Source organism: Antechinus flavipes, chromosome 1 (genome assembly GCF_016432865.1).
Source record: "Antechinus flavipes isolate AdamAnt ecotype Samford, QLD, Australia chromosome 1, AdamAnt_v2, whole genome shotgun sequence".
Taxonomy (NCBI): Eukaryota; Metazoa; Chordata; class Mammalia; order Dasyuromorphia; family Dasyuridae; genus Antechinus; species Antechinus flavipes.
In genome coordinates this window covers 3,094,112-3,118,800 of record NC_067398.1, presented here as the reverse complement: position 1 = coordinate 3,118,800, position 24,689 = coordinate 3,094,112, and the positions used below count along the sequence as shown (strand labels likewise).

The following is a 24,689-nucleotide window of genomic DNA, read 5'->3' as shown; positions in this document are numbered from 1 at the left end:
GGCCCACACCCGAGGGCTTGGGAGCACGGTCCCGGCCCCCGGCCCCGCTCGGCGCTCACCTCCAGCAGAAGGGGTAGTTATGGCTGAACGTGCCGGCGAGCAGCAGGCGGCCCCGCTCCTTGATGGCGCGGATGATATTCTTGTCAGCATCCTGGGTGAAGAGACAAGACACACAAGGGATCCTGGGGAACAGGAAGAGGCGGCGGGGGGCGCGCAGGGCCCCTCCCCAGACCTGCCACGCCGAGATGTGCCCCCGACCCAAGAAGCCGCAGGAGGCAGAGGCGGCCTCGGGGCCGACACCTAACTCTGAGGTGCCCGGGGGGGAAGATGGGGGGCTGGCCCGAGGACAACAGCGAGTACGGACTTCACATTAATGGCCAGCGCCCAGGAGGTCAGCGCCATCGTCTCCTTCACTTTATGCATGGGGGGAGGGGGTGATGAGGCTCCGAGAGCTCTATGGCGCCAGAGCCAGGATTTGCACGTGGCTCCTCCTGGCTCCCAGCCCTGCGGGACTCTCTGCCAGGGGCACGCTCCCATGCCCAGCATCCTGCCCCCTCGTCACCTCATAGGCCTTGGAACCAGCCCTTGGCTCTCACCTGATGCCCCTGCACCAACCAACCGGTCAGTAAGTGTTCATAAAAGCTTAGTGGGAGCCAAGTACTGGGCACCGAGGATGGCAAAGGGCAGCTCCAACCCTCAGGGCCCTGGAATTGGGGGAGGGGCAGCTGGCGGGCACAGGCGCTTGATCTGCATGGGGGGGAAGGAGGAGGGGGCGCATCCAGACGCCGCCACCTTCCTGTACCACTGCCCCCGGGCCGGAGTCTCAGCTCAGAGCAACCCCAGCTCGGGGCTCAACGTTCGGGGTGGGACGGAGCCGCAGTGTTGGGGACACCAGGAACACGGCAGCTCCCCAAGGAGAAACTAGGACAAAACCTCGCAGGCGAACCCATGGCCCGGGCCCCAGAGCCCCGCAGGCTTGTCCCGGACGTCCCACCTTCACGTACTGCCCGGCGAAGTCGCTGACGTCAGCTGTGAAGCAGCCGGACGCGTCCACGGGGCACACGGGGACAGAATCTTTCTGGATGATGTTGGAGTCCATGCAGACCCGGTAGTCGTCCTGAAAAAGCGCCACCGGCTCTCAGGCTCCCTCTGCATGGCCCCCCTGCCACCCTGCGGGTGCCCCCCCTGGGAAGCCCTGGCCCCCTGCCAGCCCCGGGGGCCTCTGCTGAGCGGCGAGGGGCTCCTGGCTTTCTGTCCCGGCATCTGGGGACACGCCAGCCCGTCTCAGTATCTCAGTCCCCCAGGGGCTGGGACTGAGAAAAGCCCCCCAGCCGGAGCCCCGGCCCGTACTCACAGCCCCGAAGTACGGCGCCTGGTGCACAACGCCGGTGCCCTCCTCCTCCTTTACGTAGTGATCCACAAGCACCGTGAAGGCGCCATTTTCTCTGCACTGCGGGGGAGGCAAGGACGCGGCCACGTCAGCGCGCTGACCACGCCTGAGTGTGGGCGGCTTTATGGACGAAGAAGAGCCAGGCTCTCCCCAAAGGCAGCCAAGGCCCCGAGGCCCCCGTGGTCCGGCCGGCAGAGACATGGCCAAAGGCCGCCATCCAGCCCGCCCCAGACGCAGGGAGGGGCCAGTAGGCTCTGCAGCCATCCACCACAAACTCCCCCGGCTCCTCTGGGACAAGACCTGTCCATTGGGACCGGACCTGGGTTCGAGTGACCCAGAGGAGGGAAGGAGGGAGAGGGGAAAGGGAAGGAGGGAGGGGGGAAAGGGAAGGAGGGAGGGAAGGCTGCGAGGGAGAGAAAGCAGACGCGCTCTCACCTTCACAAAATACTCGAACATGGGCTTGTAACGCTTGCCTTTGAGGGAAATGCCGGGAAACCTACAAGAGGATGACGGCTCGTCAATGAAAATAACGCGTTCCTTTTTGTTTCCATCACCCACGACGCCGGACGGGGCCGCTGACCCCAAGGGGCAGAGCCAGGCAGGGCACGGAGGAAACACGGCGACTCCCGCACTCACCTCTCGAGGATCACGTAGTCGCTCTCCGACTTGTACAGGGCCACCAGCCTGGCTTCCATCATGATCAGGACCCTTCCGGTGGCAGCATCTGGGAAACCAGCCCAGGGAAGCAGGGGTCAGGCACTGGCACGAGTGCCAGCCAGGCAGGGAACCCCACACCAAGGGATGCGTGCTAGCTCATCACTCAGTCAGTGGGGACACCTGGGGCCTCAGTTTCCCTGATGCCAGGAGGGCCTTCTCTTGTGCCAGAGTCCCCTCATGGGCGAGTGACCAGCCTGCCATGCAACCAGCAGGACCCAGAGGCCGCCTCCCAGACCGAGGCCCTCTGGGGGCAGGGGTGCCACAAGCCCCAGGGACTGGCAGGGTGGGAAGCAGGCTGAGCCACGCCCCTCAGGCCCTCTGCCCCTTTGGACTGTAGTGGGGGGCAGGGGCATCTCCCATCAGTGGGGATGGATCCTAGAGGAGGGAAGGGAGCAGGTTTCATGCTGCCCTACTCTGACCAGAGCCGCCGTCTCTATTCCCTCCAGCGCTCACTCTGAAAAGTGGCTGGCAAACCTTCTATCAGAATAACAATCATAAGGCCAGTGGGAGGCTGGGATTGGGGGTGAACATTGGAAGGGAAACTCAGGCCATTTTTCTTTTTTAAGGTGGTACTACTAAATTATTTTAATTGCATTTCTTTTATTTATTTCTTATTAAAGCTTTTTGTTTTCAAAACATTTGTGTGGATAATTTCTTGACATTAACCTTTGCAAAACCTTGTCTCCAATTTCCCCCTTCCCCCAGGCCCTCCCCTAGATGGCAAGTAATACAGTATATGTTAAACATGGTAGAAACACATGTTAAACCCAATATATGCGTACAGATTTCCACAATTCTCTTGCTGCGCAAGAAAAGTCAAATGAAACCGGAGAAAAATGAGAAAGAAAATAAATGCTCTGTTGTGATCCACACTCAGTTCCCACAATCCTCGGTGGGAGCAGATGGCTCTCTCCATCACAAGATGATTGGAACTGGCCTGAATCACCTCAATGTTTAAAAGAGCCACATCCAGCAGAAGTGATCTTTGTATAATCTTGTTGTTCCCGTGTACAATGTTCCCTTGGTTCTGCTCACTTCCCTCAGCATCTGTTCATGTCTCTCCAGGCCTCTCTGAAATTATCCTGCTCACACGTTTCTCGGACCGATAATATTCTATGACATTGATACACCACAACTTATTCGACCATTCTCCAGTTGATGGGCATCCACTCAGTTTCCAGCTTCTGGCCACTACAAACAGGGCTGCCACACACATTTTGCCCTCCTTTAAGATCTCTTTGAGAGAATAAGTCCAGTACTAATACTGCTGGATCAAAGAGCATGCACAGTTTGATAACTTTTTTAGCCCTAAATCGCTCTCCAGAATGACTGGGTCAGTTCACAGTTCCACCAACAACATATCAGTGTGGCAGTCACTCCACATCCTCTCCAACATTCATCACTAGTTTTTCCTAGTTTTTCCTCTTGGCTAATCTGCCAGGTGTGTAGTGGTATCTCAGAGTTGTCTTAATTTGCATTTCTCTGATCAATAGTGATTTGGAGCTCCTTTTCATGTGGCTACATATAGTTTCAATTTCTTCATCTGCAAATTCTTTTCATATCCTTTGACCATTTATCAATTGGAGAATGGCTTGAATTCTTATAAATTTGAGTTAATTCTCTATATAATTCAGAAATGAAGCCTTTATGAAAACCCTTAAATGTAAAAACGTCTTCCCAGTTTATTGCTCCCCTTCTAATCTTCTCTGTATTAGTTTTGTTTTTACAAAAACTTTTTAACTTAATATATTCAAAAATTTCTATTTTGTGATCAATGATGATCTCTAGTTCTTCTTTGGCCCCAAAGTCCTTCCTTCTCCACATATCTTGGAGACAAACTATCCTTTGTTCTTCTAATTTGCTTAGCATCACTCTTTCTGTTTACATCATGAACCCATTTCAACCTTATCTTGGTACAGAGTGTCATGTGTGGGTCAACGCCTAGTTTCTGCCATAGTAGTTTCCAGTTTTCCTAGCAGTTTTTGCCGGGGAAGGAAGTGTCAAATAGCTGGGGCTGTTAAGTTTGTGAAATACTAAATTGCTATAGTCATTGGCTGTTTTGTTCCGTGAACCCAACCTATTCCATTGATCAACTTCTCTATTTCTTAGCCAATACCAAACAGCTTTGGTAACTGCTACTTTATAATATAGTTCTAGGCCTGGCACAGCTAGGCCACCTTCATTTGCATTTTTTTCATTCATTCCCTTGAAATTCTTGACCTTTTGTTCTTCCAGATGAACTTTGTTACTAATTTTTTTAGATCTGTAAAATAATTTCTTGGGAGTTTGATTGGTATGGCACTGGTTAAATAAATTAACTTAAATAATATTGTTATGTTTATTATATTTGCTCAGCCTATCCAAAAGCACTTGATGTTTTTCCAATTGATTAGATGCGACTTTATTTGTGTGTGAAGTGTTTTGTAGTTGTGTTTGTATAGTTCCTGACTTTGCCTTGGCCGATAAGACTCCCAAATATTTTACATTGTCTACAGTTATTTTAAACAGAATTTCTCTTTGTATCTCTTGCCGTTGGATTTTGTTAGTGATATATAAAGATGCTCAGGATTTCTGTGGATTTATTTTGAATCCTGCAACTTTGCTAAAGTTGTGAATTGTTTCTAGTAGTTCTTTAGTTGATTCTCTGGGGTTCTCTAAGTGTAGCATTATAATTTCAGAGAGGCTTGGAGAGACTTACATGAACTGATGCTGAGTGAAATGAGCAGGACCAGGAGATCACTCTATACTTCAACAACGACACCGTATGAGGATGTATTCTGATGGACGTGGCTCTCTTCAACAATGAGATGAACCAAATCAGTTCCATTTGTTCAATAATGAAGAGAACCAGCTATACCCAGTGAACGAACTCTGGGAACTGAGTGTGAACCACTACATAGCATTTCCAATCCCTCTGTTTTTGTCCGCCTGCATTTTTGATTTCCTTCTCACGTTAATTTTGTCTTATTTCTAAGTCCGATTTTTTTTTTTTTTTGGTGCAGCAAAGTAACTGTATGGATATGTATACATATGTTGTATTGAATATGTACTTTAACATACTTAACATGTATTGATCATCCTGCCATCTGGGAGAGGGGATGGGAGGAAGGAGGGGAAAAGTTGGAACAAAAGGTTTTGTAATGGTCAATGCTGAAAAATTACCCAGGCATGTATCTTGTAAATAAAAAGCTACGATAATAAAAAACAACAAATATGCTATCGTATCTTCTGCAAGGGTGATCAACAGGTTTCCTCATTACCTACTCTAATTCCTTTAAAGCTCTGAGACATTAGGGACTACTTCATTCTCAAACTCTCTGGCACACAGTAGGTGCTTAATAAAAGTGAATGGCTTGCTCCAATGACCCTGAGGGCAAGGGAAAGCCCAGAGTAATCCAGGAGCTGAATCTGCCTCCCCAGCCTCCAAATTGGGTAAAACAGGCCCAAAGTCAGAGCAGCTTGAGCTCTGTAAACCCCTAATAATGACTGATGGTTCTCACTGCCCTGTAAGCTCACCTGGCCAGCAGCACCTCAGAGCTTTCTGTAAGGAGCTGCCCAATGGAATTGGTCTGCGAGGGCCATGCCCAACGTGGAGCTCCCAAGAGACAGTGGGGTCCCCCCCACCCTGGTGACGGGGGCTCATCAAATGAGGACACCCTCTACTTGCCTCGAAGCTTCACATACTGGAGATCTGGATTCACGCAGAGCGCCAGGTTACTGGGCAGAGTCCAGGGCGTGGTGGTCCACGCGACCAAAGAGACGGCTTCGTCTTCCTCCAAAGGGAAAGTGACAAAGACGGAGGGATCTTGGACATCCTGAAACGAAGACGCGACAAGATGGAGAGATCACCTTGAAAAGGGGTGATACTTGTCGATCTGCAGGCTGCAAACTTGGCGCTGTGTCTCTTAATTCTATTTTTTTCCCAAACAAGCCCAGGAATATTTAGCACAATGGTCAACTGCAAAGAATAAATCAGGTGTGATGCTTGTTTATTTGTGGACGCCAAGAAAAATGCTTTCCCAGATCATTAACATCCCCAACTTTTTTTCTTTCACCCACACTGTGAAAAAACTACAAAATCTGTCAGGCATGTCCCCGCCCAAGAAAAGCGTATCAAATGCAGTCGGCAGCGCCCGGCCCGCCGCGCCTCCCCCCCCCCCCCCCCCAGCTACCTTGTAGTTCTGGTGGGACTCGAAGTTGGAGAGCGGGGTGTTGCAGGCCGTCGAGAAGGGCATCACCTTCACCCCACGGTAAACCAGCCCTTTGTCGTAGAGCTGCCGGAACACCCACCTGGGGAAGCCGGGAAGCCCGTCAGCCTCCCCGCCAAGCCCCATCACAGCCCAGGCCGGGAGGGCCGAGTGCAGCCCGCTGCCGCGGAGCCCAGCCTCTGCTTCCCCTCCTGTAGCGTTGGGCAAAGCAGCCAAGGGACAGTCCCACTCCGAGCGCTGAGGACGCTGCGCTGACAAACGGGGGACCCGGCAGCCTGACCCCCAAAGCTGCCCCCGACTCACCACACCGACTCCATGAACTGGGGGTACAGGGTCTTGTAGTCATTTTCAAAGTCAATCCAGCGGCCCAGCCTGGAGATAGTGACCTGGGGAAGCGGAACGAGGCCGTCGGTGAGCAGCCCGGCTCTCTCACCCGCCCCCAGGGAGGCACCCACTGCTTGTGGGGCAGCAGACGGCCCCGGGACCCCCGCTAAAGTGGGGGAAAGACCCGGAAACGCTGGAGCCGCTTGTCACCTGGGGAGAGAGTCCAACTGGACCGTGAGAAATGGGAGGTCCCTGATGTCAGAAAAACCAGGCGACACTGGCGTGACATGACAGAGAGTGGACAGGACCCAGGGGAAGGCCGCGCATGGAGCAGCAGGAGCAGCAGCAAGAGGACGGTGTCGGGCGCCCAGCGGCTCCATGACAAACCCCCAAAGGCAGGCAGGGTCCAGGGACAGCCCACGCCACAAACTCGTGACCCCCCCTGGGCCGGGTCTCGGCACCTTCCACTCGGCCGCGTATCTCATCACGATCCCTCGGCACTGGCGATTGTACTCTGCGATGCCCATCTTGGCCACATCCTCCGGTCCTTTGATTCCCAGCGTCTTGTCGATCTCGTATTCCTGGAAACAGAAGGTGCCGAGGCTCGAGCTGCCTCCCACCCTCCCCCCCATCCCGCCCCGCGGGCCCAGAGACGCTCCCGCCGTGGCCGAGGGAGAGCCGGGGCAGCCGTACCACCGGTAAGCCGTGGCAGTCCCAGCCGAATCTCCGGTCCACGTGGAAGCCGCTCTGGTGGGCGTATCTGGTGACGATGTCCTTGATGGTGCCCGCCAGGATGTGCCCGTAGTGAGGGAGCCCCGTGGCAAAGGGAGGCCCATCGTAAAAGGTGAACCTGGGGAGGGAGCAGGAGGAAGGGGAGACCCAGGGAGAGGGACCAGAAGCAAGGCCTGAGGACAGATAGCCGGGCAGCAAGGGGCCCCGACCGGAAGGAAGGAGACCCCAAGTGGGAACTCCTCCCTCGGAGTCACACCGGGAGAACTTCCAGCCGGCGGCGGAGGCTGGACTCTCGGGACTCAGAGCTTCCGGCCAGAGAGCGAGCCGGGGCAGCGAGGGCGCCAGGATCCGGAGCCGGGGCCCCCCCGGGGGTCTAGTCCGGAGCCGGGCCGTGCACTCACCTCGGCCTGCTTTTGGATTGCTTTAAGCACTCTTTGAAACAATTGAACCGGGTCCAGAACTCCAAGATCTTCTCCTCCTCCTCGGGAAAGCTGATGGTCTCTGGGACCGGTTGGACCATTTTGTCGCTAGGGAGAGAGGAGCCGCGGGTCACTCTTTGTCCCCGCCCACGATCCGTGGCCACCAGCAGGGCTCGGCAAGGACGGAGCCGGCCGGAGAGCAACCGCAGAGAGCCCACGGCCCCCGCCGTCCGGGAGCGAGGGCCCACGACCCCCAGGCTGGCACCGGGAATGAGCGCCGAGGCCGGGATTCCTGGGCAGGAGGCCCCTGGCCAACCCCAGTGACCAGCTCTTCCTGTTGGAAGCAGGACTTTCCCTCTCCAGAAACGCCATCGTGTGCGGTCACTGCCCGAAGGTGGTCGGGAGGACAGGAGCCCCAGCCCAGCCCCTCCCCCACAGCGCCCTTGCCCCTGCAAGGCCCTGCAGGAAACCCCGTAAGCATTTGTCGGGCTCCTCTCTCGGCCAAGGCCAGGGCAAGAGAGGCAAGGCCGCGGTCTGAGCCAGGTATGGGGGGGAGGGGAGGGGGACTGTCCCTCTGAGCCTTAGCGCAGGGTGCGCCTCAAGTGCCTGCTTCAGGTCCCCTCTGCGAGCCCCCTCTGTGCGCCCCCTCAGTGCTGTCCCAGCCCCCCTCGGCAGTGCCCTGAGCCCGTCGGTGGCACCCAGAATCGCCACCAGGGGCGCCCCAGCCCCCGTTAATGGTGCCCAGAATCACCACCAGGGGCGCCCCAGCCCCCGTTAATGGTGCCCCGGCCCCCGTTAATGGCGCCCCAGCCCCCGTTAATGGTGCCCCAGCCCCCCTCGGAGGTGCCCAGAATCACCACCAGAGGCGCCCCAGCCCCCGTTAATGGTGCCCAGAATCACCACCAGGGGCGCCCCCGCCCCCGTTAATGGTGCCCAGAGCCACCACCAGGGGCGCCCCGGCCCCGTTAATGGTGCCCCAGCCCCCCTCGGAGGTGCCCAGAATCACCACCAGAGGCGCCCCAGCCCCCGTTAATGGTGCCCAGAATCGCCACCAGGGGCACCCCGGCCCCTGTTAATGGCGCCCCAGCCCCCGTTAATGGTGCCCAGAATCACCACCAGGGGCGCCCCCGCCCCCGTTAATGGTGCCCAGAATCACCACCAGAGGCGCCCCAGCCCCCGTTAATGGTGCCCAGAATCGCCACCAGGGGCACCCCGGCCCCCGTTAATGGCGCCCCAGCCCCCGTTAATGGTGCCCAGAACCACCACCAGGGGCGCCCCGGCCCCGTTAATGGTGCCCCAGCCCCCCTCGGAGGTGCCCAGAATCGCCACCAGGGGCACCCCGGCCCCCGTTAATGGTGCCCAGAATCACCACCAGGGGCGCCCCCGCCCCCGTTAATGGTGCCCAGAATCACCACCAGAGGCGCCCCAGCCCCCGTTAATGGTGCCCAGAATCGCCACCAGGGGCACCCCGGCCCCCGTTAATGGCGCCCCAGCCCCCGTTAATGGTGCCCAGAATCACCACCAGAGGCGCCCCGGCCCCGTTAATGGTGCCCCAGCCCCCCTCGGAGGTGCCCAGAATCGCCACCAGGGGCACCCCGGCCCCCGTTAATGGCGCCCCAGCCCCCGTTAATGGTGCCCCGGCCCCCCTCGGCGGTGCCCAGGGCTGCTCTGGCCGTGCCTGCTGACCGGCGTGTGCCAGTGACCGGGCTGTGGAGGCTGCCGGGAGGCGCAGCCCCCACGCTTACATCACTGGGCTTGCGTTCCTCTCGGCCCTTTCCCAGCCTGGACAGCTAGACTGACACACAGCGTCCAGGAACCACGGGGCTCTCGTCAGCGCCCAGCGCCGCCAAGGCAGAGGCGCAGCAGGACCGCCCTGGGCTCAGATACGGGGGGGGGGCCCTACATGCCCGCCGCCGCCCCGCCCCCGCCCCAGGGCTGGCAGCCCTCACAGCGAGAAGCACGCAGTAGGTCCGGGATAACGCTCAACCACTAGGCCCAGCAGGGAAAACTAAACCAAAAGAGACCGCCCAGCCCGGGCCCCGAGCGCCAGTCCTGCCCTGGGCCAAGGGCTCCGGGAGGACAGCAGGGAGACGGGCCGGTTGGGGTACTCCGCGCACCTCCCCGCGGGCACCGAGGCAAGCAGCGGGGCGGGACCGCCTGGCGAGAGCCCGGACTCGGTGCACCTGTTGACTCCCTGAGGGGGAGGGGAGCCGTGACGTCACCGGGCTAGGACGGGCCCGCGGGGAGGGCAGCAGGGCTGGGGCGGGGCAGGGGGACAGGGCCGAGCTCCTCTAGGCTTGTTCCCCCCCCCCCCCACGCCGAAGGGCCCTAAGACCGCAGTTCTGTCCGGGTGAAGCGCCAGAGCGCGAGAAGATACTGAGGGGCCCCCAAGCGCGGCCGAAGCCGGGCACGCGCCACCCTCGGTCCCCCCGGGGTCCCAGCCACGCGCGGAGGCTGCGGCCGCCCCCCCTTCCCTCCCTCCTCCCCGTTCCCCCCAGGCCCGGCCGACTCCCCAGAACTCACCGGCAGAGCCTCAGCGGCGGCGGCCCGGCAGAATGATGCAAGCAGAGAAAAGCATGAGCGGAAGCGGAAGGGCGGGCCCGGCCGGCGGCGCAGCCAATCAGCACGCAGGGCAGAGGCCGCCCAACAAGGCGGCGACCGATTGGCCGGACGCGCGTCCCGGCAACGGAGACGCCGAGGGGCGGGACCGAGTCCACAAGAGGGAGCAGAAGTGAGCCGGGGAGGCGGGGCGCGAGGGAGCCCTTCCCCCTGGCCCTTTCAGGGCTCAGTCTCCCCTTCTGAGAAATTCATGATCACCATAACGACGGCGCTTCTAAGTGCAAAGCGCTCTAGAGACACGGGGGCTCCCCGGGGGCTCTTGTCGCCTCTTAGAGCTGGGGGGAGGGGGGAGTGACTGCCCAGGTTCCCGCTACTTAGCATCTGGCCCGGAGCAGGCTGCGGGCCCCAAGCGCTGGGCTTCCTCGGGGGCTTCTCCCGGCCCACGGGGCCCCAGCTCCCACCGCTTGCCTGCCCGGCGTGACCGGGCCATTATCACTTATGGGGCTTCAGAGGCTCATCCTCCCCCTGCATTGTTAGCCCAGGCTCCCTGGGGCCTCGAGCCCCTCAGTTCTCAGGTGCTGGGGCAGCAGCCAGGACCTGGGCGGCTCTTTGGGGGGGGGGGGGGCGTGGGCCAGCCTCGAGCCGCCATCCTGGCCTCCAGACCGGGCAGCCAGGCCCTCCTCGTGTCCCTTTCCTGCGGCCTCTTCACATCCCTGTGGCCTTCGGGGCCCGGCTCCCCGTCTGACAACGGCAGGGCCCTCCCCGAGGCGCCCACAAATCAACGGCCCCGAGCAACAAGTTCTGGGTCTGTGGCTCCAGGGGTGCCTGAGCGGCCCCGTGCCCTCCCCTCACCCCTTGCCCCTTAATGTGTCCGGCCTCCTCCATCGCTCCGGGCTTCCCCAGGTTCGGGAGGGCCTGGCCCAGACTCCGCGGCAGGTGGGCGGTCAGTGAGCTCCAGTGCACACGCACACACACATACGCCCCCCCCCATGCACATGTGGGCAGTGCACACGCCCTCCCACGCACACACACACGATGTCCCAGTTCTGTTTCTAAATTATGTCAAAACAGGCGACAGAGGCTGCTGCACAGTCGTCAATAAATAGCCATCTTATTTACACAGCGGTCAGCACGGACAGAGCCGGGGAGGGGCCCCTCGGACGTGGCCGTCACGTGGCAGCCGGCCCGTCCTCGGGCCGCTTTGGCTTTTGAAAAATTAAACTTTTTGCCTTTTGTCGTGGCTCAGGACGACGCCTCGTTGGTTCAGAAGGTCTGGCGCCCCCAGAGAGACGCAGGAGCCGCCTCTGCCGGCGACTCTGAGGACGACGCTTGGCGGGGTCTCCGGCCTCTGGGCGCTCGCCGGGCCGTCAGCGGGGGCAGGGCCTTCGGACCCCACCGATCCTAAGGACCACAGGAGGCCGCGGGGCCCCCGGGGCAGTTCCGGGCCTGGCCGAGTGGCCGCGTGTCCGAGGCGGGACCGGCTTCAGCGCGGCCCCTCTGCTGGTCCTCCGGGAGGCCTCTCGGGAAGGGCGCCGTGGCCTAGGGCTTGGCCTTCCTCCGGGCCGATTTGTGTTTCTTGCGGCAGTCCTGGAGAGAGGAGAGCTGGGGGTGGGGATGGAGCCTCCAGGGAGATGAGCGGGCTCCGGGGCCCACCTGGGCAGCCCCCCCCCCCCGACCCTCACCCCTCCCCCCCGACTCTCTCCCCCCCCCCCTCACCTGCAGCAGAGCCAGGGTTCTGGACTCCCAGGCTTCGCCGCTGGGCTGGCTTCCGGAGCCTTGCCAGAACGACCCAGGACCCGCTGAGGAGAAAACGGAAAACCGTCGTTTCCAGAAAAAGCCGCGCCAGTCCTTCCGCCCGGAGCACCCCCTGGTTCCTCGGCCTCCCTCCGCGCCGTGCCAGCGCTGCCCCCTCAGGAGTCCCCTCCCCAGAAGCCCAGGGGGTGCAGAGGTTCCCCGAGGCTCCATCCCTGGTCCGGCTGCCGGAGGGGGGGTTACCCCCACTGAGGACCCGCGCAGGACCAGACCCCGTGCGCCAGGCCTGCGGGAGGGGGGCCCAAATCTAGGGGGAGCGTGGGCCCGCCCTGACAGCAGAGCCAGGAGCGAGGATGGGGTCGAGAAAGGTCGGCCTGAGGGAGCCAGGGGGCGGGCGTCCCCCAAACATGGTCGTCACAGGGGGCACCCACACATCCTGGGAGCGGCTCCGTGGGGTCTCGAGGATCCGAAAGGCACAGAAAACGCACGTGAGGCGGGGAGAGGGGCGACACTCAAACCTGAACTGGTCCAAGGAGGGACCCCAGCTGCCCTCGAGGGCAAACACATGACTCACATGGCCCACATCCCCCTGCGGGCACAACCACGCTGTGCACATACGATGCACAAGCCCAGGCGCACACGTGAGCACACGCACCTCCCCCCTCCCCCCAAAGCCAGGTGCACCATCTCTGACCGAACTGGGAAGGAGGAAGGAAAAGGGAGGAGGGCACAGGGGACAGTAAGGGAGGCCCTGGGGCTGAGAGAAGCTGGCTCCCCCCGGCCGGGGCTGCCCGGAGGCACCGGGGTCTCCTTCCTCGGGGACCTGTCTGGAGGCCCCTCCGCACGGCCTGACAAGGAGGGGCCCCGCGCCCCCGCCCGCACCCTCCCGGAGCCGGCACCCCCGCCCGCCTCACCCCGTAAGCGCTCGTCGTCCTCGGAGAAGAAGAAGAACCTGCTGCTCAGAGCCTTGGACGCCGGCGTCTCCCTGGAGAAAAACCAAAGAAGTGCGTCCCTCGGGGTGACCAGAGAAAGGGCAGTGGGGCAGGGCCTGAGCCCTCCCCGAGCATACCCCCTCCGGGGCCCCACCTCTCTGGGGAGGATCCACGGCTCGGGCCCCGGCCCCTGATCTCAGCGGGAGGGGCCCTCCCAAGGGCAGAGGTCAGCCTCTCCCTCACCACCCAGAAGCCCCCATTTCCCGGCCCTCCGATGGGCTCTCGAGCCTGACTCACTCTGGCTGGGCTGCTGCTGTGCTCCCATCTGGAGGCCGGGGCTCCTCCTCCTCCTCTTCCTCCGAGCTGCTGTCCTGGAAACGGGGGTCCTGCTGCCAGGCCTTGCGCCCTCCTGTCTTGGTCTCAACCCTGTAAGGAGCTACCACAGAAAGAGGGGTCTCGAGGGTCGCTCGCACTGCGCTCCTGGCTCTGTGACGATCGGGGAGAAGCCGCCTCCCTGGGGACGGGGCCTGGGGGTACCCCGGGACCTCGGGCAGGACGGTGGGGATGGCCCCTCAGTGCCCCCAGCACTCAAGCAGACTCGGCCCTTGTGCAGATCCAGGGCTGAGCCCCTGCCTGGGGGTGGGCACTGGGGGCACCACAGGCCCAAGCAGGGCCAGGTTTTCCTCAGGACACTTGGGACACCCCCAAAGCATCAGAAATCCGGCGACTGAGATCCCCCCATGACGTCACAGGGGAAACACATCCTCCACGTGGCAGAAGGGAGCGAGCCCCTGCAGTCTGGGGCCCGAGGTCTCACCCGCCCTCCCAGGGCACAGGACAAAGACCAGGAATCCCAGAAGAGGCGGAAGCGGCTTCACGGGACGTGGCCGCAGGGACTCAGGAGCCTGGGCGTGGGGCTGAAGGAAGCCCTGCAGAGCGGGGTAGTCCCCCCGAAATGCCAGGGACCCCGGGGCTGAGGGGCAGCCGGCCGCAGCGGGCAGGGGCTCACTCTCCCCACCCCAGCTGGCGCCTTCCTGGCTGACCACGCCCCATAACCAGCCCAGGAGGGGGCCCAACAACGACGCTGGCATCAGAGACGGGGACCTAGCGGGCCAGTGCCGGCAGCCCAGGTCAAGGCTGGGGCTGCCCCCCAGGCTCTGCTTTACCTTCCTCGTGCTCCCCGACGTCCAGGCCAAAGAAGGAGAAGGTGAACTCGCCGGAGCCCGTGGGGGGGCCGGCCATCTCCCCCGCCTCGGGAGTCTCGCTGCCAGGGCTGCCGGCTCCCGCCGTCGGCTCCGGCTCCGGGGCCCGGAACCGCTCCTTGAGGTCGGCGGCGATGCTGTAGTACTGGTCCTTGGAGACGGCGGGCAGCGCCTCGGCCTCGGCCCGTTTCTTCCTGCGTTTGGCTTTGCTGTTGTGGGGGAGGGGGACAAAGGGTCTGAGGGCGGAGACCGAGGGGCAGCGCCCGCCCCACGGGAACGCCCGCCGTGTTCTCGGCAAGGGGAAGGAGGCCCAGGAGGCGGCCGTGGAGCGCCAGTGAGCGGCCCCGGGTGCCAGGGACGCCACGTGCAGCAGGGGCAGCCCCCGCCCGCAAGGAGCCGACAATCTAGTGGGCAACAACAAGTGGACGAGTCTGCCCAGAGCCACCATGGGCTGCGTAGACGGGAGGAGGCCCCGGAGGCTCCTTGACAGCTAAGGCCACTTGCCCTGAAAGGCCGCAGTCAGGCCTGCTCCCTCGGGGACAGCCCAAGCCCCCCACTCCAGGGCTGCCTGAGACAAGGGGGCAGCCTGTGGCCCCGGGCGCTCACCTCTCCTTTTCCTCGGGCTCGGCTTTCCTCTCGAACGTGGCGTGGTCCAGCCTCGTCGGGTCATAGCGTACGACGTTCCTGTGGTTGAGAGCAGAGGTCAGGGGCGGGCCCGGAGGGGCGGCTGGCCAATGAGGGGCGGGGCGGCCTTGGGCCCTCCGGCCTGCGGAGGCCCTGCCCAGTGCCCTGGTTTTGCCCTCTGGGCCCACGCTCGGGAGCCCCCACCTGAAGCGCTTGGAGGCCACTTCCTCTCGGCTGGGTTTCGGAGCCTGGCCCACGTGCAGGATGTTCCTGAGCAGCTCCAGGTTCTTCCTCTTCTCCGCCACGAGCTCCTCCTCCTCAGCCGTTGGGGCCTCTTTTAGCTCTTGGGGGCAAAGAATCCATATTTGAGAAGCTGCCCTCTGGGCAGGACCCCTACAGCCCCCCCATTTCCCTCCCCGGTCTTCAGCTTCCTTGGAGGCCCCCCATTGTGCCCCCTCAGCTGCCCTCCAATGTGCCCTGCGCGGCTGGCGTGCTTTCTCCCCACCCGAGCAGTGCCGGGCATCCAGCAGGCACCAGAGCCAGCTGCGGGTCCCACAGAGGCAGGGTGTCCCAAAGCCTTCAGCGGCCCCCAGGGCTCTCCTGCAGCCACCGGGCCCGCTTCCTCCTCTCTAAGGCGCTGAGCTCCCTTGACGGGGGCACCAGAGGGGACCGGCCCTGCAGAACTTGTTTGTTACGCATGGTTCTGACTCCATTTGGAAACCGAGGCACAGGATGAAAGTCTCCTGGCTAGGAATTGTCTAAGGCCGGCTTTGCGCTTGGGTCTCCCTGCCTCCGGGCCCTGCGTGCTCTGGCAGCCCAAGGAGAACCAGCAATGCTGAACTCGGGGACCGTTTGCATCGTCCCGGACAAACTCGGGGATGCGAACCGTGAAGATGTCGAACAGAGAATGGAATCGATTTTCGGTTTGACAACTTTTCCCAAAGTCAGCTGACTCCTCCCCCAGGGGGGACGCAGAACGCGAGACGGGATCGGAGGAGGGGGAGCCCGGTCGGACGCCGAGCATCTCTGATAACGGCCTCCTCTCCCAAATCTAGAGAGAGCCGGGTCAGATTTCTGATACCGGCCATTCCGCGGTGGAGAAAAGGTCAGAGGGTGAGAACGGGTAATCTCCGGGTGAAGCAGTCAAAGCTATGCTCAGGCACGTGGGGAATGCTCTTACTCCCCGATAAAAGGGAAATTCGACCTCTGAGGGAGCACCTCACACCCACCAGACTGGCTAACGGGACCGAAAAGGGGATGGCGAATACTGGAAGGGACGTGGCCCACCGGGAATACCGGCGCATCGTCGGTGGAGCTGCGAACGGATTCAAAAATCCAGGAGAGCACTTTGGAACGATCCCCAAAAGGTAAACAAGCTGTCAGACCGAGCTCTGCCATGACGGGGCTTGGATCTCAGAGCTTTTTCAAAGGAAAAAATATCTACAGCAGCTCTTTCTAAAAGAAACTCTGAAAGCGAGGGGACGCCCGTCAGTTGGCGAATGCTTTGTGTCACATGAGTGTAACAGACCACGGCTGTGCGACGAGAACGCAGGCTGGGTTCTGAAACACCCGGGGAGACCCCCAGGAGCAGAAGCAGACGCGGCCAAAGCCGCCTCGTGCGCGCTCAGCTACTCCCCGCGCCGCCACGAACCGAGCCGAGATGCCCGAGCCTCCCCACGCCCAGACGAAGAGCTGCCCATCCCAGCAGCCTCCGCCTCTCCTGCTTTTCCTGGGCTTTGGTTTTGGTAACACAGGGAACACGGATGGCAATTTTGCACGACTGCCCGTGCACAAGAGGGCGGTGGGGAGGAAGGAAGAGGGCTTGGAACTTAGTTTTAAATGTGTTTAAGAAAATGGTCTTTACGTGTAATTGTAATTTTACATGTGACGTATTAAATTTTCTTTTTTTTTCCTGAGGCAGTTGGGGTTAAGTGACTTGCCCAGAGTTATACAGCCTGGAAGTGTTAAGTGCCTGAGGGCAAATGTGAACTCAGGTCCTCCTGACTTGAGGGCTGATGCTCTATCCACTGCGCCACCTAGTGGCGCTAACGTATTAAATTTAAAAATAAGAAATAAATTAATTTTAAAAACACCTTTGCACGTAATAAGGAAAGAAACAAATACTATTTACAGAAAGAAAAAGACCATTTCAGGGGAAAGCCCCGAGGCCGCACGCCCCGCCCCCGTCTACACCTTTGTCTAAGATGCTCCATGAGGGCCGAGCTGAGCCGGGTTTGTGTCTCCCTCCTGATACTCACTGGGGGCTGTCTCAAAAGGAAATTGCGTCCCAGTCCTGCCCCCTGCCCTGTCTGACCCTCTGCCCAGACGGCTCCACTCCCTCAAAGACTGTCATTCCTTCCATCCATTTCTCTTCCAAGGAACAAGTCGGCAGAAACAGGAAGAGGGAGGAAGGTGACAGAGGTAGGAGGGAGAGGGGCCCTAAATCTCCGGATGGGGCGTGGGGATGAAGCGAGGCTCCTCCAGTAAGAATCTCGTTGTCTGGTTGTCAGCGGGGAAAACCGCGGAACGATAAAACTCACCTTCCTCTTCCTCTTCACTCTCACTTTCCAGAAAGCGAGCGTCCATTCGAAACCGGTCATCAGCGCCAAAGTGGGACTGTAAACTCATGAGCTGTCCGAAGAAAACAGACAATAACCCCATGCAGAGGGGCAGGGATGGGCACTGGACCTGGGACTCCCACGTGACAAAACTCAGCCCATCCCTCGACCTCAGAGCGGCAAGAGCGACTCTGGGATCACATGACTTACGCAGGGTCACCCAGCCTGTCCTGGGCGGAACTTGAATTCAGGGCTTTGGGATTTCCAGCCCAGACAACTCCTAAGCCCACTCACACCTTCCTACCAAACCCGAGAGAATCCCAAGCGTCCGGCTCCCCCGTGCGCCCAGCAGGACTCGGCGCAGCCGCAGCGCCGCCCAATCACCCAGGTCACCCGTCACCAACCTTCTTTCCAGCTTTGCCTTCAAACTGGGGCTTAATTTGGAAGCGGGCTCGGTCCTCCTCGGTCTCCTCCTCGTCCTCGCTGCTCTCAAAGAGTCTCCCGGAGGCTTTAGAATCCTTAAAAAACCCAAACGGCGATTACGGCTGCGCTAAAGCTGGAGGGTCTCTAAGTCATAACGTCCCAGAACCCTCTCCCTACAGCTCCACCACAAGCCAGCTGGCCCGGAGAATTCTCCACATTAACTGCAGGGGCACAAGCGGGATCCGCACTCGTTTCTGGGCTTCAAGGCCCGGAGTTCAGTCTGGAAGGGGTCAGAGGAAGGACCCAAGGTCGTCCAGTGCAGAGAGGCAGGGAGCCGCGGGGAAGGCGGGCAGCCTCGCTGGGAGGGGAGGTTCCCCAAAGGAGGAAGGCGATCCTCCAACGCCAGCAGAGAGCCGGCCGGGCAGCACACAGACCGCAGAAGGGGGCCCGACCACAGAACCGCCCGGGCAGCGGGCGCCCCGGCCCGTCAGCCATGCCGGCCCTGGGAAGGAGCTACCATCGCCACCTACTCGTTTGCCGCCACTGTCCGGAAGGGGCTTCTCATGGGCGTCACCTTTCACGTCCGTCTCTTCTTCGCTGTCGGAGTTGAACAGGATGTGCGTCGGTTTGCTCACTGGCCGGCCGTCCTGGGAGGCAAGGAAAGAGGCAGCGAGATTACAGCCCCGAATCCGGACCGTAAGCGAGAGCCAGCGCGCCCAGACGGCGGGCACCATCTCTGCATCCGCTCGTTAGCTGGCACTCAGCCACACCGAGCCAAGAAAACCACTGGTCCCCTGGTGGCAAGGCCAGTGTAGACAAGAACCCAGCTGGCCAATGTGCTTCAACCCCCTCAGGGAAGTGTGGGGGCTTTTGGGGAGCGAGCTTTTGCCCAGGCTCACGAGGAAGACACTCACCAAGCCGGAGAGAGCGCTGTGCACCAACCGCTTCTGCAGCTCCCGCGCTCTCTTCCTCTCCTCCAAGGCCGCCAAGCGCTTCTCGTTATCCTGAGAGGGCTTCTGAGGGCCGACGGCATCGGCAGGAGCATCACGGGGACCTTCCGGCTCCTTCTGGACCGTCCCCGGGGGGTCCTTCTCTGGCACACGAGAAGAGGCCGTCCCTGGCGGGGGTCCGAGGGTGACGGGATCACTGCTTTCCCGGCAGGGGTCTCCCACTGCCGAGGCGCCAAGGCCACCACGCCCTCTCGAGTCCATCCTACAAGTTTCTGCAGAAAGCCTCGAGGGCTTCTTGGAGCCCAACGGGGACAGGCCAGAAGCAGAACCAGGGGAGGGGGAGGGGCCAGCATCAAGCTGCTCTCCAGTGGCTGCCCGCCTCCTTGGCGGTTTTTTAGGATGATGTGGAGGGCTGTTTGCCTCCTCCGCTTCCCTCCCATCTTGGGACGCAGACATTTCATCACCAGAAAGAGTATTCAAATCAAAGGCTTGTTTTCCCAGAGAACCAATGGGAGATGCTGCCTGTTTCAGAGAATTGGGTGCTTTTACATGAGCGGCGATTCCACCGTTCCTAAAGGGCCTTTTTGGTGTCTCCCCGCCATAGAGCGCCCCCACCCCTTTGAAAGCCTGAAACTTGGCTTTCGGCATACTTTCCTTCGGTGGGTTCTGGTCCCTGGTTTTCTCCTCCCCTTCTAAGAGGGAAGCCAGGATGTCCTTGGGATTGATGCACCGAGCCCCTTTAGGAGCCTTCTTAGTCTTCTGGCCAGAACCGGCACCCTCTCCCTCGGGGAGCGCCCGCTTAGTCCGTCGGACGCTCCCCCCAGGGCCCTCGGCAGCTTCGGTTGCCAGCTTTTCCAAGTCGGTCAAGGTGAGGTCCAGGCGATAGCAGTTAGTCATCATGGCTTCGTAGTCCAGATCCTCCTCAGACTCGCCATCCTCGGATCCGGGGGGCGCGCCCCCCGGCTTCTTAGTGACGTGCTTTGTACAATCGGCTGACTCCCTTTTGTTAATCCCACGGGTAGCACGGGCACAATTTGTTCCGTTTCTCACAGCGGCCTTCGCTTTTGCTTTGGGTTTCTCTTTTGGTGACATTTTTGGCTCGTCTTTGCTCTGGTCGCCGTTTTTCCCGCAGGCAATGATTTCGTCTGTGTCCCCCGAGTCGTACTCCTGGTCGTCTTCGGCAAGCTGAGCGGGGCTGTCTGAGCGAGGGGCCTGGGGTCTTCTGGGTGTCCCCCCCGCTCTGGGGGGGTTTGGCTTGAAGTCACTGCTGACCACTTCAAAGGAATCCCTTTCAGTGCCGTTTGTCTCGGGGAGGGCAGGCCTTCGGGATTTCTCTTCTGCTATCATGGCTTTCAATTCTTCTTCAGAATCAACGTCGTCATCAGACGTGGCGTTTCTGCTTCGGACGCTGAGTGACTTTGAAGAGCGAAGGGGGCCCGCTTCTGGCTTCGGGGCCTTCTGGGAGGCAGCTGGCTGGGGACGCGCCGTGTTTGGGTGGGCTGCAGATGGCGGCTCAGGACGTCCCGCGGCTCGGGAGGAGGGGAAGGGACTGCCCTCCACCTTTGCTCTCTTCACTGGATGGCTTCTGAAGGCAGGGAACTGCCCTTGTCGCTTCTTACTCATCACATCATCTCCCCCTTCCAATTTCCAAGTGAGGTCAGAAACGGAGACGGTTTTTGTGACGTCTTGCTCAAACTTCTTTAGGTTGTGGCAATATTTTGATGGATCGTATTTTAAGATGTTAGGAAAAGTTAAGGTAGGAAACAAAAGTCGTTTAACAGAAAAACAAACATTCTGCAAAACCAGAAAGAGGACCCTGAGCCGGGCTTCTGGGGCCTTCAGTTTACTCCTCTGGAAAGCGAGTAATTTAAGCAAGGTGATCTCTGGGAGTCTTTGTACCTCTACATTTCTAACATTTTACCCTCTGCACGTGTCAAAGCTCACGCTACATCGTTAGTTAGCGGCAACCACTCTGGGTTGGGTGAGGGTGACTCAGAACCCAGGAGCCCCAGGTGGCCCCTTCGGAGTTCCCAAGGGAACGTTCCCACTCAAGACGGCCCACCATCAGGACCGGGTCCCACGAGACTGCTGACCATGCAGGGGCAGCCAATGGGGTGAATCCCCCAATGCAGTTCCTAGCTTATCCGTGGTGTTTCAATGCGAGCCAAGGATGCTGCTAGTCTTTCCAGGGAACGGGCCCCTTCCCTAAATCCAGCCTACGTCCCTTAATCACCTGCCTAAGTTAACGCTGACTCCATGAAACCTATGAGGGCACGTGGGCTTCCCAGCAGGCTTAAGCCCCGAGGGCTTCCATCAGTCAAACTGTCGGAAGGTGGCCAAACCCTGGGGACCAAGGAAATGCGTGCGTGGGAGAGAGCCAGGGCTTGGGCCTCCGCGTCTGGCTCTGGGGCCAGGGAGCCCTCTGTAAACAAACCGGGCTCGGCCGCAGCCTTCGATCCCGACTGTCAGGTTCCCACGGCCTGAGGCTTCTTCCACAGCCGCGGCTGAGCAAGCACATACGGGGAGCCCGCGGGGCCACACGGATGCTGGGGGACCGAGCATAAAGGCGGAGGACCAGGGGAAAGGATATCTTACGCCGGTTCTGGCTCCTCAGGTGAAGGACGGGCAGGACTCTACCAAACTTGCTCACGACCCAGTCCTACGGCAGAAAGGAAATGGATGATGTGACGGTGGGGACGCCGAGCGCACGGGCCAGCCGCATGACCGTGGGGGGGAGGAGGGGCCGAATGTGGAGCTTGGCTGTGGGATGGGGGATCCCCGCCCCCGCCCCGGTCTCCCGCACCTGCCTTGTGTCCCGGCACCTCGGTTCCCGGCACAGCTTTTTTCATATGGAACTCCAAGATTGTGGGTGGGCTGGCTGTGCTGCCCCCTTGTGGGCAGGCCTCCTGCTGCGCTTTGGCTTGAAGCCTCTCCTCTGCCAGCCTGAAACCCAGAATGCCAACCAGGGTGCCAGAGTAACCCTTGTGCCCCCGGGCAGGAGAGGGGGGCATCTTGGCACCCAGGGTCAGGCCCATGTTTTTGGTGTCCTTCGGCCTTCTCTTGCTCCCCCCAGCCCCTTCTAAAGGCTGCAGGGTCCCCTACTCGGGCACTGCACCACTGCAGGGTGCGACCTGCTCCCCGACCTCTCTGGGGCATGTGCACACGCTCACTCCCACCCCCACCCCCCCCGGCTGCTGCGGCTCTGCACACGTACAGCCTCCCCCCATTCCCCACCCCCCAGGTATGCTCTCTGGCCTCCATGGCTCCCGCCATACCTGTGCAGGAAGCTCTCTTTGGCCAGCTGGACCTGCAGGGTGCCGCCCTTCCAGGTGGTCTTGTTTAAAGCGGACATACCTACAGAACAGAACCGGCCTTTCCTTTGTGCCCGCCCCAGGGGGCGCCCCCAAGCTAGGCGCCCCAAACACAAGGTTTTTGCCACTTTTCTCACAGCAGCTCGGGCAGGGAGGGCATCGGGGCCTCCCAGAGCCGGGCCCGGAACGTCCCGTGGCGTGGCTGTGCCCTGTGTGCGGCTCCTGGCTCTGTGCCGACTCACAGGCCCCCGCTTTCTGCGTCCCAACCCCCACTGCCCAGGTCCTCTTACACCCAGATTTTCAGAGGCAATGTGGGCCTGCCCACCCAACCCCACTGGGAACCAGGCCCTGCCCCAGGGGTGGCCTGGCCTCTGACCGCGGGACCCTCGGGTCCGGCTTCACAAAAGTCCCCTTGTAGAAAGTGGAGCTTGGCTGCGCACGCGGCCTTGCAGGGTCTGCCCACCAGGACCTCAAGCCTCTCTGCCCAGACGGGGGAGGGGACTCACGAGCCACCCCCCCCCCCAATGTCACCTCGGAGAAGGGAGAGAAGCGATGGGCTCGTGGCCCTGGGAGAGCTGTGGGGGAGCACCGAGGATCCCCGAGACCCAGCCCGTCAGCCTTCCTTGCCGCAGGACGGGGCGCATAAAGGGAGAGAAGGGAGCAGACACGGGGAGGCCCCGACACTCACACTTCTTCAGGTCACCTTCAGAGAGCCGCACGTTGGCATAGGCGAAGGTCTTCTCCGGGAGCCCTGGGAGCGAGCGGACAAAGCGGGTTAGAGCCGCGACCGGGGGGGGGGGGGGGGGGGCGTTAGCAGAAACCGTGACGGGCTGCTAGGATTCTCACAAGGTGCTAACTAAGTGGAACTGAGGAGACAGCGGTCAAGCCTGGCTCAGCACTGACTTGACCCTACAATAGATAACGGTTTCCTAGCCATAGAAGGAGTGGTTTGTGCTCAGTGTGGGGCGTGGAAGGGAGAAGCCTCGGAGCCAGGAAGGCGCCGGAAGCTCTCGGAGGCTGAGACAGATTCATTCCATCGTCCCCCTTCGTGCTGGAGGCTGAAGCCGGCGGAGGACGAGCGGCAGGAGCCAGGGAGAGGGAGGGGCCGCTAAGAAAGCTGCCCGGGCCAAGGGAGGAGCCGATAAAGGACTCCTGGCTGCGTCTGGGGGGATTTCTGAGCGAAAGGAAGGCGCTCCCAGAGAACATCACACCGGGTCAGGAGAGAGCGCTTAGCAAAGGGCGAGCAAGGAGCGCGAGAGGAGAGTGCGAGAACACACGCAGGGAGCGTGCAAGGAGAGCGGTCAAGGAGGACTCACGCAAGGAGAGTGTGCAAGGACAGTGTGCAAAGAGAACGTGTGCAAGGAGAGCACGCAAGGAGAACGTGTGCAGGGAGTGTGGGCACGGGGAGTGTGTGCGGGGAGGGCGCGGGGGTGAGCGTGCGAGGGGAGTGTGTGCGGGGAGGGCGCGGGGAGCGTGCGAGGAGGGCGTGGGGGTGAGCGTGGGCGCGGGGAGTGTGTGCGGGGAGGGCGCGGGGGTGAGCATGCAGGGAGCGTGTGCGGGGAGTGTGGGCGCGGAGCGTGCGAGGAGGGCGTGGCTGGGAGAGAACTCGCAAAGATGCATATGCAGGGAGAGTCCCGGCCTTGGCTCCCACAAGGGTCAGAGGTCAGCCTCCAGCTGGAGGACGGGAGGGAGAGAGCTCCAGGTCAGCCAGGGCCGGGGCGCTCATCTCCTCACCCTCAGATCTTCCCACAGAAGACCGTTACACAGCAAGAGTTTAATAGCTGCTTGGGGGGGGGGCTGCCGCTCCTCCATTTTCCGAATGAGGCACCATGAGCACGGATTTAGCACCTCTGGTGTGCCCCAGGCACGCGGGTAGGCTCCCTCCCCCAACCTTCCCTCTGAGGGAAGTTCGGGGCACTCAGCAAGCTCTCACTAAGCGCACCCGCCAAGAGTGGTTGGAACAACTGACGGAAAGAGCTCCGGAATGGGGGCGGGACGTTGGGCTTCGGGGAGGCCAGAGACAAAGGGCCCTGCGGGACTCTGAGTGGGAAAAGGGGCCGAAGCGGGATCCCGGGACCCGGTGACGGCCCCAGCGCGGAAACTGGAGCTGGGGCTCCCTTCCCTTTGGCCTTACCGAGCTCATTTACCCGAGACACGAGCTCCACGGAGGACACGACCCCGAAGCGGCCCAGCTGCGCACGCACGTCGTCCTGCGTGACCGAGGGCCCGAGGCCGCCCACGAAGAGCCGCCGTTCTCCGGGGCTCGCAGCCATGGTGCTCTTCACTAGCTGAACCTCTTCGCCCGGCCCGGGCTTCCGATACACGTGCTTCCGACTTCCGGTCACGTGAATGCGCAGCTGTCCGTTCTCCTTCTTCCCCGCAAGCGGGACCCGGATTCCCCTATCCAAAGTTCCGGGACTCCGTTCCCGCCCCGTCGGTCGCTCCGTTTCCGGACTATATCCCTGTCTTCTTTGCATCTTGTCTGGTATCTCCGTCGCGACTCGTGGTGATGGATCGAAATCACTTGTCTGCTAAGTTAGGGAACCCTTGAACGCCAGCCGAACTCGGTTATCCAGAGGGAAGCAAAA

At 60.9% G+C, this 24,689-nt stretch overlaps 3 protein-coding genes and 1 non-coding gene across 4 annotated transcripts in view; 1 reads left to right on the top strand and 3 right to left on the bottom strand.

The window, feature by feature from the left end:
- Nucleotides 1-10,375, bottom strand: part of IARS1 (isoleucyl-tRNA synthetase 1) — a 20,776-nt gene extending 10,401 nt beyond the window's left edge. The window contains exons 1-12 of the mRNA XM_051977661.1: nucleotides 10,314-10,375; nucleotides 7,773-7,898; nucleotides 7,333-7,489; nucleotides 7,101-7,220; nucleotides 6,619-6,701; nucleotides 6,280-6,397; nucleotides 5,775-5,922; nucleotides 2,027-2,114; nucleotides 1,826-1,886; nucleotides 1,355-1,450; nucleotides 995-1,117; nucleotides 60-151 (exon numbers count right to left, since the gene is read on the bottom strand). Of these exons, the coding sequence (XP_051833621.1) occupies nucleotides 60-151; nucleotides 995-1,117; nucleotides 1,355-1,450; nucleotides 1,826-1,886; nucleotides 2,027-2,114; nucleotides 5,775-5,922; nucleotides 6,280-6,397; nucleotides 6,619-6,701; nucleotides 7,101-7,220; nucleotides 7,333-7,489; nucleotides 7,773-7,891 (1,205 nt within the window). The 5' untranslated portion in view covers nucleotides 7,892-7,898; nucleotides 10,314-10,375. The remainder of the gene's footprint in view (nucleotides 1-59; nucleotides 152-994; nucleotides 1,118-1,354; nucleotides 1,451-1,825; nucleotides 1,887-2,026; nucleotides 2,115-5,774; nucleotides 5,923-6,279; nucleotides 6,398-6,618; nucleotides 6,702-7,100; nucleotides 7,221-7,332; nucleotides 7,490-7,772; nucleotides 7,899-10,313) is intronic.
- LOC127557421 (translation initiation factor IF-2) lies at nucleotides 9,272-11,754 on the top strand. Its single transcript, XM_051994365.1, has 6 exons — nucleotides 9,272-9,422; nucleotides 9,572-9,754; nucleotides 10,289-10,462; nucleotides 10,683-11,170; nucleotides 11,253-11,285; nucleotides 11,596-11,754. Exons 1-6 carry the CDS (start codon nucleotides 9,272-9,274, stop codon nucleotides 11,752-11,754), a joined length of 1,188 nt encoding a protein of 395 aa, XP_051850325.1.
- On the bottom strand, nucleotides 9,479-9,615 carry LOC127546145 (small nucleolar RNA SNORA84). The gene has a single exon (XR_007949996.1). It is a non-coding gene; the product is annotated as a small nucleolar RNA SNORA84 (small nucleolar RNA).
- Nucleotides 11,437-24,689, bottom strand: NOL8 (nucleolar protein 8). Its single transcript, XM_051977542.1, has 16 exons — nucleotides 24,236-24,689; nucleotides 22,790-22,852; nucleotides 22,066-22,144; nucleotides 21,598-21,733; nucleotides 21,381-21,449; nucleotides 18,755-20,530; nucleotides 18,371-18,487; nucleotides 17,822-17,935; nucleotides 17,400-17,490; nucleotides 15,064-15,202; nucleotides 14,842-14,919; nucleotides 14,200-14,444; nucleotides 13,331-13,469; nucleotides 13,016-13,086; nucleotides 12,066-12,148; nucleotides 11,437-11,936 (listed from the first exon to the last, which is right to left on the bottom strand). Exons 1-16 carry the CDS (start codon nucleotides 24,576-24,578, stop codon nucleotides 11,889-11,891), a joined length of 3,591 nt encoding a protein of 1,196 aa, XP_051833502.1. The 5' UTR covers nucleotides 24,579-24,689; the 3' UTR covers nucleotides 11,437-11,888.

Coding starts and splice junctions, on each gene's coding strand:
- LOC127557421 (XM_051994365.1), top strand. CDS start 9,272: ATGGCGCCCCAGCCCCCGTTAATGGTGCCCAGAATCACCACCAGAGGC. Junction 9,755..10,288: donor CTCACAGCGAGAAGCACGCA/GTAGGTCCGGGA, acceptor CGTTCCCCCCAG/GCCCGGCCGACTCCCCAGAA. Junction 10,463..10,682: donor CGGCGACCGATTGGCCGGAC/GCGCGTCCCGGC, acceptor GTCGCCTCTTAG/AGCTGGGGGGAGGGGGGAGT.
- NOL8 (XM_051977542.1), bottom strand. CDS start 24,578: ATGCAAAGAAGACAGGGATATAGTCCGGAAACGGAGCGACCGACGGGG. Junction 15,203..17,399: donor GAGTGAAGAGGAAGAGGAAG/GTGAGTTTTATC, acceptor TTTGCCCCCAAG/AGCTAAAAGAGGCCCCAACG. Junction 11,937..12,065: donor GAACCCTGGCTCTGCTGCAG/GTGAGGGGGGGG, acceptor TCCTCTCTCCAG/GACTGCCGCAAGAAACACAA.